General features: G+C 48.1%; 1 protein-coding gene across 3 annotated transcripts in view; it reads left to right on the forward strand.

Annotated features, from left to right (window-relative positions):
* The window catches only part of PBX1 (PBX homeobox 1), a 279,973-nt gene that overhangs the window by 211,805 nt on the left and 55,184 nt on the right, over positions 1-12,984 (forward strand). For all 3 annotated transcript variants that reach the window (XM_027610702.2, XM_027610704.2, XM_027610703.2), the window contains one exon: positions 11,706-11,950. In XM_027610702.2, coding sequence (XP_027466503.1) covers positions 11,706-11,950 — 245 coding nt within the window. The remainder of the gene's footprint in view (positions 1-11,705; positions 11,951-12,984) is intronic.

Here is a 12,984-nt window from a genome sequence, read left to right on the forward strand (position 1 = left end):
CTCCCCTGTGATGACTCAGGCTTTTCTGTGACTTGCTTCTTGTTCTTCAAGCTGCCCCTTTATAATGACCTCTCTGACACACTAACCAACATGAAACCACTCTGCCTTGCAGAGTTCTTCCTCCTCCTCCTCCTTAATAGCTTCGATTGCCTAGGCTGCCAAAAACAAACAAAAACCTCCCAAACCCCAAAATAACTAACTTAAACAAAATATGCATTTATTTCTCCTTGTCTTCATGTAGTCCAAAGGTGACCATCCAGGCTGGTCTCTACAGTATGATAACGTCTATCTGGTTCTCTCCCTAGTAGGGCTTCCGTTCCCCAGCCAATTCATGGCCCAAAGCAGCTGCTAGGGCTCCAGCCATAATATTCATGTTCTAGCTAACAGAAAGAACAGAGCAACAGATGAGAAAGACATTCCTTCTTTTTAAGGACATTTCTAGAAGTTTTATATCCTACCTCCACTCATTTATCACTAGAATTTTGTCACCTAAGGCATGACCACATCTAGCTGCAAGGGAAGCTGGAAAGTGTCTTTCCTCTCAGGGGCCATGAACTCAGCTAAAAGCCAATGTTCAGTTTCTACAGACGGGAATATATTCGAAGAAACTGGCTGATTAACTTGTTCCTTTTTCTTCGTGCCAACACTCTTTGCCATGCTCTTCCCCAGGCTCCTCTCCCAGGCCCCATGTAGGAGATGGATGCATGCTCCATCATATCTCATATCTCGACATAATATTAGCATAGTCAACATACACACTTATGTAAAATGATCTCGTTATCTGTGGTAGTTGCAGTGGAAATAGTAGTCTGAGCCTCAGAGAGTCCTTTTCTCTTGTCCTGTTCGAGGTAAATACACTAGTCCTTTTTCTCTCTCCCACTTCAACTTCCCATCCTCTTTATCACATGAAAGGAATCATGTTTCTAATGCAGAAGGAGTGAAAGAGGCTGAAGGGATGGAGTGAACTAGAATGTTGCACCTCGTTTCTTAAAAGAAAAAAAAGATTTAATTAATTAATTTATTTATTTGAGAGACAGAGTATGCGAGCAAGAGTGCACAAGTGGGGGGAGGGGCAGAGGGCGAGGAAGAGAAAATCCCAGGCTGACTCTGCACTGAGCTCAGAGCCCGACCTGGGGCTTGGTCTTATGACCTGAGCCCAAACCAAGAGTTGGATGCTTAACCAACTGAGCCACCCAGGCGCCCCTCTTTTTTTTTTTTTTTTTAAGATTTATTTATTTATTTTAGAGAGAGAGAATGAGCAGGGAAAGCGGTAGAGAGAGAGGTAGAGAGAATCCCAAGCAGACTCCCCACTGAGCATGGAGCCTGACGCGGGGCTCTGTTCCACGACCCATGAGATCATGACCTGAGTCAAAATCAAGAGTTGGACACCCAACCGACTGAGCCACCCAGATGCCCCTGTTGTACCTCATTTCTTGATTCCAGACCCTGTGTCTGCCCTGCTGGAATCTGCTGTTTGTCATCCGTGTTGTCATGTTCTGTTTGTCCTTGGGGTGCATACCACTGTCGATGGCGTTGATCTGGCAGAGGTGGGAGCTGACAGTAGGACAAGGACATGATATTAGCACTAGTCTGCTGTGATTGGTGAGCTGGAAATAATCACGGAGTGGGTTAAGACTAAATCATCACTATCTTATGTAAAGGCCCCTTAAGGTCAGTAGCACATTGCATTAGGAACCCTGCCTTTGAATTATTCCATGGTTCTCAAAAACTGGGAAAGGTTCTGTGTGGGAGCAGAATGTTCTTTATTTCACACTAAATTCTGATAAAATTGTTTGGAAGGTTGGAGGGAAAAAAAAATAGTTCTGCCCCAACTGAGTTTGTAAATACAGGCGAGAAAATCCGACTTGCCACCAGGAACCAGAAAAGCATTTGTGGTCCTAAGACAGTGAAATGATGTCAAGATGGTAAGACCACACATGATAGAAACGTGGCAACATCTGGTTATTTTAACATTTTGAGTGTGGGGTTTCTCGATGCCCCAGCGGAGAAAGATGATCATGAGGTCTGAATCCCACCCAAAAGTTGAAACTGAAACATGCCTGTTCAAACCTTGATTATGAATAGAGTCTTTACTCTCTTTGGTTATATATTTTTTAATGGAAATGGGAAGCAGTTATCTGAAAGATGACTTCCAGGCTAGCTTGTTGGACACAAGTTGAGACTGCATCAGAGCCAAGTGGTTCCCAGAAGGGTGTTTCTGCCTCTAGAAGGACCGAGCCTTCCTGAGCAAGCTCCGCCAGCTCAGGGAGACTCGATGCTTCCCGACTCAGGAAGATTGAAGTCAGGGGCTCTGTGTGGAGGGGACGCTTCAGGCTTTAGACGAAGCTGGATTCTTAATGTGCTTGGGAGAAGAAGAGTAGTAAAGGAACATGAAGAATGAAGAAGGAGAATGAGGACAGACATTTAGAAATTTATTCTGTTGGCTGAGGATCAGTGTCTTGGCCTGTGATGGTGTGAGTGTGAGCCTGCCTGGAAATCCCGGACAGTGAGGTAGAAAGCGCTGGAAATCCCAGACAGTGAGGTAGAAGGCGCATATGCGTGTGTGTCTGTACGCTCATTGACTTATCCTGGTTCCTCCTGGGTTGCTGATTCCTGAGATACGGAAACCAAACTCTTAATTCCAAATCTGTCTTGCTTGCTTATTCTTCCCCCAAAGGGACCTTTTTCAATGGGATTGATTTAGGTTTAACCCACAGTTGAAAACCTACCAGTTACCGAGCACAGACATGTGCTTTTATAAAAATGACCCTGTTTCATCTTTAACAAGGATTATGGGGTGGTTGGTTTTATTATTGACTGTTGGGTGATAAGGACACTGAGCTTAAGGGAGGCTGGGTCACAGGGTGGGAGTCTTGTACCTGGCTGTGTACCAGTGTTCTTCCTTTGTACTGTGCTGTGGAGCTCACGGAAGAGAGCCCTGGGCCCAGCCTCACACATTCTGGGGATATGGAAATCTATTGTATATTAGCACTTACAACGGAGCAGAGAATGTGTTTGGGACCCCAGGCTACAGAACATTCTCATCTTAAGGCAGGAGAATATTGAGACATTTCTCTCACTTTCTCAGTGGTCACTTCTAGAAACTGCCGTTGTAGAGAGAAGCTTGCATCTCCTGGGAATGCAACACAGGCCACCAACCAGTAGCTTCCCGTTTTTCATGCTTTCTGTGTACAGCTTGGGAGGAAACCCATTTCTCAAGTCATGGGTGACCACGTGTGCGGCGGGCCTCACAAACTGAACTCTCCCCTCACACCGCCAAGCATAGCCGCCTGAGGCCGAAGCCAGGGTGTGGTCAGGTCCTCCTCCCAGCTTCAGGGGCAACTCTTTAGGCAAAGGGGTTCCCCGAGAAGCCGTCCAAGCTTGAGCTATTAAGGACCAAAGCCCCTCGCCCAGGCAGCCGGCACCCATCCAGAAAGGCAGGAGCCTGCTGCCCGGCACATGAGCCTCCCTTCTGCCAGTTGGCCCAGGGAGGCTCGGCGTGCCAAGCAGGGGACGTGTGAATGGGATCGGTGCCCGAGCGTCGCTGGAGAAGGAGAGAATGCATGTGACCGGAGCCGCCGGAGCCGCCGAAGCCTTAAGCCCAGAGAGAGAGATGACAAGAAAGGCATGATGTGTTTCTCTAAAGAAAACCCGAAAACATAAACCAAAAAAACAAACAAACTTTAAAATCATCTCAAGAGTGTCATATAATTTTATTTTCACCCCCGCCCAAAACCCTCACACAAGGCTCTGCACATTTGGTGGCTGTTGGCTACGTGTGAAGAGAATGAGCGCATCTCATTTTCTTTTGAAGCCCAGCACTGTGCCTGGCACCGTGGGAAATGCTCAGTATTTGTGGGATGACATACTCGAGGAATCTCAAAATCTTGCTGCTGATTGACTCATGCCCTTACATCCCCTTGCTTGGCCTACCTGCCTAACAACCCTAAAGGAAAGGTGAAAGGTCTCCAGGACATCTTATTTTCATAGTTCAATCCATGGTGGCCCTTAAAGAGACCCCAGACTTGGGGTCCTGCCTTCAAGCCCCCGAGCTTCTGAAGGGTTGAGACACGGACAGCACGGAGTCCCAGCGTGGTTTCCAACACCGGAAGATTTCAGGAGCTTGGATTTCTCATCTGACAAGCCGGCCCCAGGCCAACTGCAGTGTCGGACGTCAGCACCAGGGCCTGGAGGGTCTTAACCTCCCCTGGCTGCTGGTTCCCCGCGCTAATCAGAAGCACTGACCTGTAGCCCTTCTGGTCTAGAACATTCAGGGCATTGAATTGTTCATTCTTTCCATTTGTTTGACAGACAAACTCTTAAAGACACCCAAAAATAAGCTTTTCCGGGGCGCCTGGGTGGCTTAGTCGGTTAAGTGTCTGCCTTTGGCTCTGGTCATGGTCCCAGGGTCCTGGGATCGAGCCCCGCATCAGGGTCCCTGCTCAGCGGGGAGCCTGCTTCTCCCTCTCTCTCTCTGTCCCTCTCCCCACTCGTTCTCTCTCTCTCTCTCTCTCAAATAAATAAAATCTTTTTTAAAAAACAAGCTTTTCCATGAAACCAACAAGGGGTTAAGAATTAGGATTGAAGAGCGTCAGGATGCACTAGCCTGAGCCGCAAGCCACTCACACGAGACTGTGGTCCCCCCTTTGGTGTCGAAGAATCAAATTATGTCATAGTCGTTTCTCCGCGCGAGCTGAAGAGTTTCTGGTTTGCGGGTGTGTTTGGGCTTGTGGGAAACAGAACGAACCTGGAGGAAGGGGAAGAAGGTGTGTGTCAGAGAGTTTTTGGGGGCCAGCCACCTACCCTGGCAACTTTCTGCGCCCACCACAGACCTCAAGGCTGTGGGCATCCTTTGTGAGAGGGGACCAGAGGAGGATAACCCGTGGGCTGCATGAAGCCAGAGCCCGTGGCCGGTTCTTCTTGGAAATCCCAGCACCCACCTGGTTCCTGGCACCTGACAGGTGGTGGTCAGTAATGTACGTGGTCTGAGCATTCCTCAGAGGGCTCACTGGTGGTCAGCATCCTGTGTATGGCCCCTTCCCTGGGGGCTGCTATCAGGCCTTCCAGGAATTCTTCCCAGGTACCGGTAGGTCACACGCCAAACTCTCCACAGCACCCGGAGCCTTCACCATGGAGAATGTTGGCTTTCTGGGGACACCCCCAGGCTATGGGTCCTGCGTAGATTTGTTTGGAATTGTCAGATTTGAAAAGGCAGATTTTTGAGGTGGGTATGACAGAGGTGGCGGAGGAGACGACCTTCTATCCAGTAGCATGCTGGCCAGGGCGGAGCCTGTCACTGGCCTCTAGGGGAAGGGGCGCACAGGGACCCACTGCCGCCTAAGGTGAGGCCGAGGGCTTTGGGTCACATCATCCGCCATCTTTCCCTCCTTCACTCTTTTTACATATTAAGAAATGCTTGAATAGGCGCTTAGTGCCGGAGGCTCCAGGAAGCCACCTGGGGAATCCACAGATGCAGGACAGGTCCTCACCGCCTTTCAGGAGCTCACAGCCTTGCTGGCAGCCTGGCAGGTGTGACCTGAGGTGTTCTGAGATGCCCTGTGGCCGCACAGGTTCTGGTGGCTCCGAGGTGAGGGAGTTCATCTGGGGCTCTTATTAGGTTAGGTTTCATGGAGGAGAGTGCTGAGCTGAGATTTGAAATAGGATAGGACTGTGGTAAGTGGATTTCTGTGGCTGAGAGGGAAGAGGGCACTCTGTCACGTGGCCCAGTGGCTCTAACTGTTATGGTGCCATTGGCAGAAAGAGGTAACTGAAGAGGATCAGATTTGGAGGAATGTAAAGAAACTAAGAAGTCAGTGAAAGACCTTCCTTCCTTCCCTACCTCATCTCGTCTTCTCGTCATCTGTGCATCGGAAGACATTGTGTGTGTGCGCGTGCGTGTGCACACACCACCCCCTCCCCCGCGTTGATGTCACATCCACTTAGCCACCCTTTGTGTGAAAGAATCAGAATCCTAATGTTGTCAGGAATAAAGTATCTAAGACCTAGATTCTAGTCTTGGCTGTGTCCCATTTGCTTTGATGGGGAAAGTTACTTTGTTGTTACCTTGCCTTTGTCATCTTGAATCATCTGCTATGAAGTTTGGCCTTCATGTTTTATAAGGTGATACAAGTTCAGTGCATGCAAGTACTTTATGAACAAACGAAAGGGGTGACTGTGATATTTTCAGGAGGCAAGGAATTGCCTGTATTTCTAAAAAGGCAGGCACAACGTATTTGCATCCCACACTTTTCTCCAAAGCTCTGACCCACTGGGAGACGGCAGAGCAGTCTTGGGCTGAGGCCGGGAGAGTTCCCCTCTCCTGACTGTTCTCTGGGTCATGGGTAGTGAAGACTAGCCCATGGACAGAACACCCTGCACGGGGCTTAAGTCTCCTGCCTTCCAGTCAAGCAAAGACATTGGCCAGAGAGTGTGAGGGCATCCATCCTGGGGAGACCACCTCGTGCTCCTTCTCAAACCACCTGTCTGTCTCTGTTCTCTCTCTTTCTCTTTCTCTCTCCCCCCACAACCCCCCTTGTCTCTATCTCTACAAACATTTCTGTCCCTCAGCCCACCTTTGGGTCCCTGGACTACTGTCCAAGTCTGAAGACAACCCTCTCTGTAGATCTGCCCTCCTTCCCCCATGCCTGCCCCACAGTGGAAGTTGCATCTAAGCAGGGGCATCTTGCCCACTGCTAACCTGGGGACTGGAAACCGCCGGACCCTCCCTGCGGCACCCGTCCTCGGTGAAGAAAGAGTGCCCTCTAGTGGGCCTTGGCTGGAGCTGCTCGGGGTCCGTGTTGTTCAGGCAAAGACAAAACAAGCAGCCCACAGCCCTCCTGCCAACGATCCTGAATATGCCTTTGGGTTTGGTTTGTTTTTCTCCTTCTTTGAAGGAAAATAAAGAAAGAAGGAACAGCAGGAGACCCATTGTGAGAGCAGCTCCGACAGGGCTGTGACAGTCTCCTTATCTTGGGAGTTTGACCAAAGAATTAACACACACACACACACACACACACACACACACACACACCCCTGCCAGCCATGGCAGCAAGGTGGATGTGACATCGGATGCTTTTCAAAGGGTTGTGACAGTTTCTACATGAATCACTCACCTGCCCTGACTGGCCTCAGACACAAGGGGGTAGATTCCTGAGGAGTAGACTCCTCCTTTGACAGTCATTACCAAAAGGGTTAACCACCTCGTTGAGCAACCACTCTGGATAGCGAGCCCACTGCGCTTGATTACGTTCTCTGGCAGTGGACGTGTCCAGACCTGACTCCTGACTGCTAAGACCCTGCGCACACGGGCGTAAACAGGGAACTTGGCCCTTTAAAACCTGGCTCAGGAAAAGCTGCTGGACTGGGGAGCCAGGGGGAGGGGAGAGCGCCGGGTGCCCGTCAGGGAAGCAGAAACCTGATCATTTGTGATGGTTGCTGGATTAGGTAACAGCTCCGCTGGTTGAAATTGGATCTTGGAGGATGAGTGTTAACATCTCTGGTGTCCTGGCGAAAGGTTCATTTGAGTCTTGCATGGTGCCACAGAGATAAAAAGGAGCTTTTAAATAATCATTTTGTCTCCTACACACCAGAGTGCTGGCTTCAAGCAATAAATAGGTAGCATCAGTTCTGCTTAGACATATCACCCTTTTCATTTATTTATTTAATGTTGGAGGGATTCTTTTTTAAATGACTCGCCGAACAGTTTCCGTATCCGTGAATCCTAACACCCATTTTTATAATGGTTCACACGGATTATCCTTCTGGATAGAAATGAAGTGCAGGCAGTTTATTGGTCCATCCATGCCTCCTCCAAGTGCACAGACACAGCCCAAGACCCTCAGAACCAGAATCTTCTATGAGAAGTAGAAGATGTTCTCGTTTATACTGTTTGTATTGTTCCTGTATATTTACACACACACTATATATGTATATCCCATATATACATGTTATATATATATATATACGTTACATATATACATTATATATGCACACATTATATATAAATACTATATATACACACATGATATACACACATATACGTTATGTATATACACATATATGTACATATATACACATTATATGTATATATACACACATTATGTATATACATTATATATATACACACACACACTATATGTACACATGATATATATCATGTGTATATATATTACATATGGCGGGGGATTCTGACACATACTCTGAATTTTTTTCTTTTCATAATGATTTCAGTATAATTTAAAGAGTGTAATTTGAAGAGGACTGCTTCTCCCCCACCCCCCACCCCCCATCTTTATATTCTTCTCTTTTCATCAGATCTCTGGTTTGGGACCTATGTATGTGTCCTGAACTCTACGTATAAAGGCAAGCAATGTATACATTAACGTGCATTGAATTCTATCATACCAATTTCTTATTAGCCACATTTGGAAACCAATTTTATTAAATCTTATTAAATCCAAATTTGTTTTTGAAGAGTATTTGTTTACAGGATTCATAAAATGATACAAAAGCTAAGTGGAGTGCTAACACTCCCACTATTTTTTTTTTTTCCTCCTCGACTAAACGTATCCCTTATACGTGGGTGGGGCGGGGGAGGAAAGAGTCCGTGTAGGTGAGTGCTTTGCGCTTGTGTGACTGTCCTAAGGTTTCCTTGGTGGTGAGGGGCCTGCAGCGATACCTTTCAGCATCCTGTGCTAGTCTTAGCAATTTTCTTCCTTATTTCATTTAAAACCAGTTAGATTTCAAGCCCAGCAAAATGTTACTTAGGTAGGTGTGCAGAGTTTGTGTGAATAGTCTGTGCATCCCACTGATGGTTGAAAAGAAAACGTTGAGCGGAGGTGTAGGTGAGCTATGTGGGTCTGGAAGGGAGAAATATTCTCAGAAGTAAATATCGGTGGTAGTAACCTGCCCATGGTTACCTGCGTAGTACCTGGAGGGAACTGGGACCAGCGCTGTGGTTTGTGGATGCCTATCTCTGCTTCACCTACTTCTCTCAGAATGAATGGAACTTTGCTGGAGGAATAAGTTGGCTGCGTGAGCGAGGCAGTCCTGGGCACATGGGCTGAGAGGATCCTTGCCATCATCTGGGGCGGACAGGTTGTAGGCTAGCCCTAGGGGGGCACATCCTGAGCATTAGGATGACATTGCTCTCTTTCTCTTTGCTACCTTTGTTGAGACCAGAAATTAATAGAAGATCTTTACTGTGCGTGACGGATTGGTTATGGAAGGACCAGGAGGACCCACTAGGAGGCACTACCACTGTCAGCTTCGGAGACTGCTCTCCTAGAGTCTTTGGCCTCTTCTGGAGGATATGCAACACAAGATTAAGTAGGGTGGGTTGGAGAGTAGGATTTTGCACAATTTATTTAATGACCAAGCTAAAGGGGAACAATTACGTTTGTTTATTAAGAATAGCCCGAGGTGAATATTTTAAATGACCCATAAATGTTTTTGTTGATAAAGCAAATAAAACTTGCTAAATGAAGTTCAGTAGAGAAACCCCCATAAGACCCCACACACAAATGCCATCACCTGTAGAGGTGAGGAATTCTGGGCCCCACCGCCAGGTGCTCAGGTGGTCCCATTCCTTTCTGCACCTTTAGGGACTGGAAAGGTCTCTAATTCAGGAAATGAGTAGAGCATTGGATTGTTTTCTTAAGGAAATCTCTGTGAGTGACGATAGGTTCTTCGGAGGACTTTGGAGGTTTGGGTAAATGAACTCAAGGCACAGAGTAACAGGACTGAATGTTATTCAAAGGCCAGTCCGAGGGGCAATGTCCCAATTCGTCTCCTGGACCTACAAAAGAAGGATTTCACTGGAAGGACGTCCACAACACAAACCTCCACAAGGCCGTTACTGATACGGCGATTTTATTTTAGTGCCGCGGAACATTCTGGACTCAGGTGTGAGAGGAGAGGAGCCTGAGTCCAGAGGTGTTCAGTGTTTGTGTACAGGGGCGGGCTTCCTTCTTTCCTCCCCAGCTAGCCACCCTCCCTGCATCTGCCCTACCCTCCTCTATCCTCACTTCACCGCTTTTCTCCCTTTAATCCTCTGCTCCTTGCTGCCACTCCTGAGCCACGTGGCTCAGCGGGCCACTTGACTGTCTCCTGTTTCATGAAGGCCATACTGCAGGGTCCCATGCAGCACAGGACTTGGGATTTCCTTCTGAACACCGCTCGACGTTGGTTCTTGTCGTGCCTGGTGGAAGCCAGGAGCGTGCGGTTATGCTGGTATTATACGTGATGGGACGCCCCAAACATCTCTGCGTCCCTCGTATTGAGCTCATAGCCACCTTCCCGGTTCCCCCCCACCCCCCGCCCACCCCGGGGCTGTCCTGCTAGGGCTCAGGAGACACCTAGAACAGGCACCACCTCCCGGGGCTCCCCAGATGCACCCCACCTGGAAACAGCTCTTGATTCTCTGATTGTTCCAGCACTCATGTATGCATCAAGCCACAAAGTGCTTGCCATGGCCCCGTCCCCATCCATGGCTCCTTCTCCTCTGCCTGGAATCACTTCCCTCCTTTCCTCCCTTACCCCCAAACTTTTTTCACTTTTTTTAAATTGGAAATTCTTCTCATGTTCCCTCTCAACAAAGGCTTGACTGCTGACAGCTAAACTGGGTTTAGATGAGTGATTTATTTTATGGCAGGTTGTAAGATGGTAGTAAAAGGAGACTGCCTAGCTCTTCTGCTGATTTTACTAAAACACTTGGTCTCTTTCAGTCCCAGCCCCCTCCCCCACCCAAATGGCCATGGTGTTTTAATAAAAAGCAGCCATTTCATTGATCTGAGCCTCCTCCATCCTACGTGGTTTCTCTGAACGCCTGAAACAGCTTGTCCAATGGGCCTCCCCCTGGTTTCCAACAGGACAGTCGTCACCTGGAATGAAGAGATCTGTGTCCAGAGAGAAACATCCCTACTTGATGGCCAGTCTGTCTTCCTGCTGTTTTATTTTCTTATTTTATTTTATTTTTTCTTGAAGAATAATTGACATATAATATATCTTCTTGCTGTTTTAAACTTCTGTACTTTCCCTGCTGGTCTTGGGGAAAGGTCTCAAGATTCCAGTCCAAAACGACTGGATTTATGTGGCTTAGGTTATTTTGGAATCGAAAATTTAGGCCGATCAAATAGTATAAAGTCAACGAGTGTAAAACCACAAACTCACAAAATCTAAAATTAGAAACAAAGAGGGAAATGTCTTGCCTTGGATTAAAAATTTGGCAGTTTGGGGATGAACGTGAAAATTGTCTTCTGCTATAATTAATTTTTTGTACTTCTGAAATTTCTTGCAGTAACATCTACATAACACGAGTTATCATTTTACCCGTTTTTCAGTGCCCAGGATACAGTTCAGCAACGTTAAATGCACTCACCATCCCTCTTGCCTTTGGGAAAGTCTGTCCCCATGAAACACTGACTGCCAGCCCCCGCCCTGCGCCCCTCTACTTTCTGCCTCCATGAATTGGACCATTCTGGGTAGCTCTCATAAGTGGAGCATCATTCTGGAACAAAGCAAGCCTCTCCTTGCATTCTCTCCCCCTCCTGGTCCCCCTGGCCTGGTCCTTCACCCCTTCTGCACCCGCCACGTTGCAAGCACCTTGGTAATTTGCTATGCCAGTGGTACGACATTGCTTTTTGGTTTTCTTCATTTGCTTGCGTTGGGGTACCATTAACCCTTCCCTCCTCTGTGTCCCCCTGCAGTCTTGAGTATCCGGGGAGCCCAGGAGGAGGAGCCGACAGACCCCCAGCTGATGCGACTGGACAACATGCTGCTGGCAGAGGGGGTGGCGGGCCCCGAGAAGGGTGGTGGTTCGGCAGCGGCGGCAGCGGCAGCGGCGGCTTCAGGGGGCGCGGGCTCCGACAACTCAGTGGAGCACTCCGACTACAGAGCCAAGCTGTCCCAGATCAGACAGATCTACCACACGGAGCTGGAGAAGTACGAGCAGGTAACCGCGGCATGGGGGCGTTGGGCACCCCGGCCCTTTAGGAGGGAGGGTGAAGAGCCTCGGGCCTCAGGGGGCTTGCAGAGCCCCAAGGGCCAGCCTCTGCATTTCTGCACCGAGCCCCTGGCTGGACTGGAGGCCACTGAGTCCTCAGTGTCCCCTGTTAAAAACCCAGGCACACTGGCCGTAAAGGCATTTTAAAAACTTAAGTTGTAAGTGATGATCTCAGGAAACATTAATAGCCAATATAAGAAATGTTCAAGTGGGGGCTCTAGAACATTTGCCCATGGCCTGTAGCCCGGGTCTCATGGGGTAAAAGAGGTCATTGACAGTCACCACCTGACCTGTGGGGAGGTCGTTGACTCGTACGGCCTTCTTTTGCTCCGTATTTGCGGAGGATTCCTCATCTTCCCAGTACTCATGGAACCGTATGGGAAAACATACTAAAACTTGGCCTTAAAGTCCCTTGCTCTACCCAGATTCAGCTCAAGTGAGAATCAGACCTGTTCGTTTGATACGTGATACGGAATGCGATGCTCACCTCCCTCCATAAGAAGAGTAGAGAAGGGCTCAGGGAACCCCTGTCATCAACAAAGTTGGATTCCAATCCTGACACTCCACCGATGGTCTGTGTGGCACAGTGGTCCACGTAGTCTTACCCCAAAGCTGGTGATGTACGGCAAAGAGCTGTAGATTTGGAGTCAAGGATATCACAGGACCATAAAAACCATATGAAGAAGAGCATAAGGAAGGCTTTAAATTACAAAGCAGTGTATATAAATGTAAGGTACTCTAATTATAACAGAGCTGCTCTCTCCAAGAGGCCCTCCCCATACACACACACACGCACACACACACACACAACACACACACACGCACACGGGACTTTACATATCAGTTCTCCTTCCTTGGGTCTGTATGAGCAATACTACTTTAATAGGAGTCCCTTATATCGGCCTTTCTTCCATCAGTAGGTGACAGATATGTTTGTTGTCACCTTGTTGGATGCAACATTATCCTGAAGTTCTATAGTTAAC

Source organism: Zalophus californianus, chromosome 10, assembly GCF_009762305.2.
Source record: "Zalophus californianus isolate mZalCal1 chromosome 10, mZalCal1.pri.v2, whole genome shotgun sequence".
NCBI classification, from domain to species: domain Eukaryota; kingdom Metazoa; phylum Chordata; class Mammalia; order Carnivora; family Otariidae; genus Zalophus; species Zalophus californianus.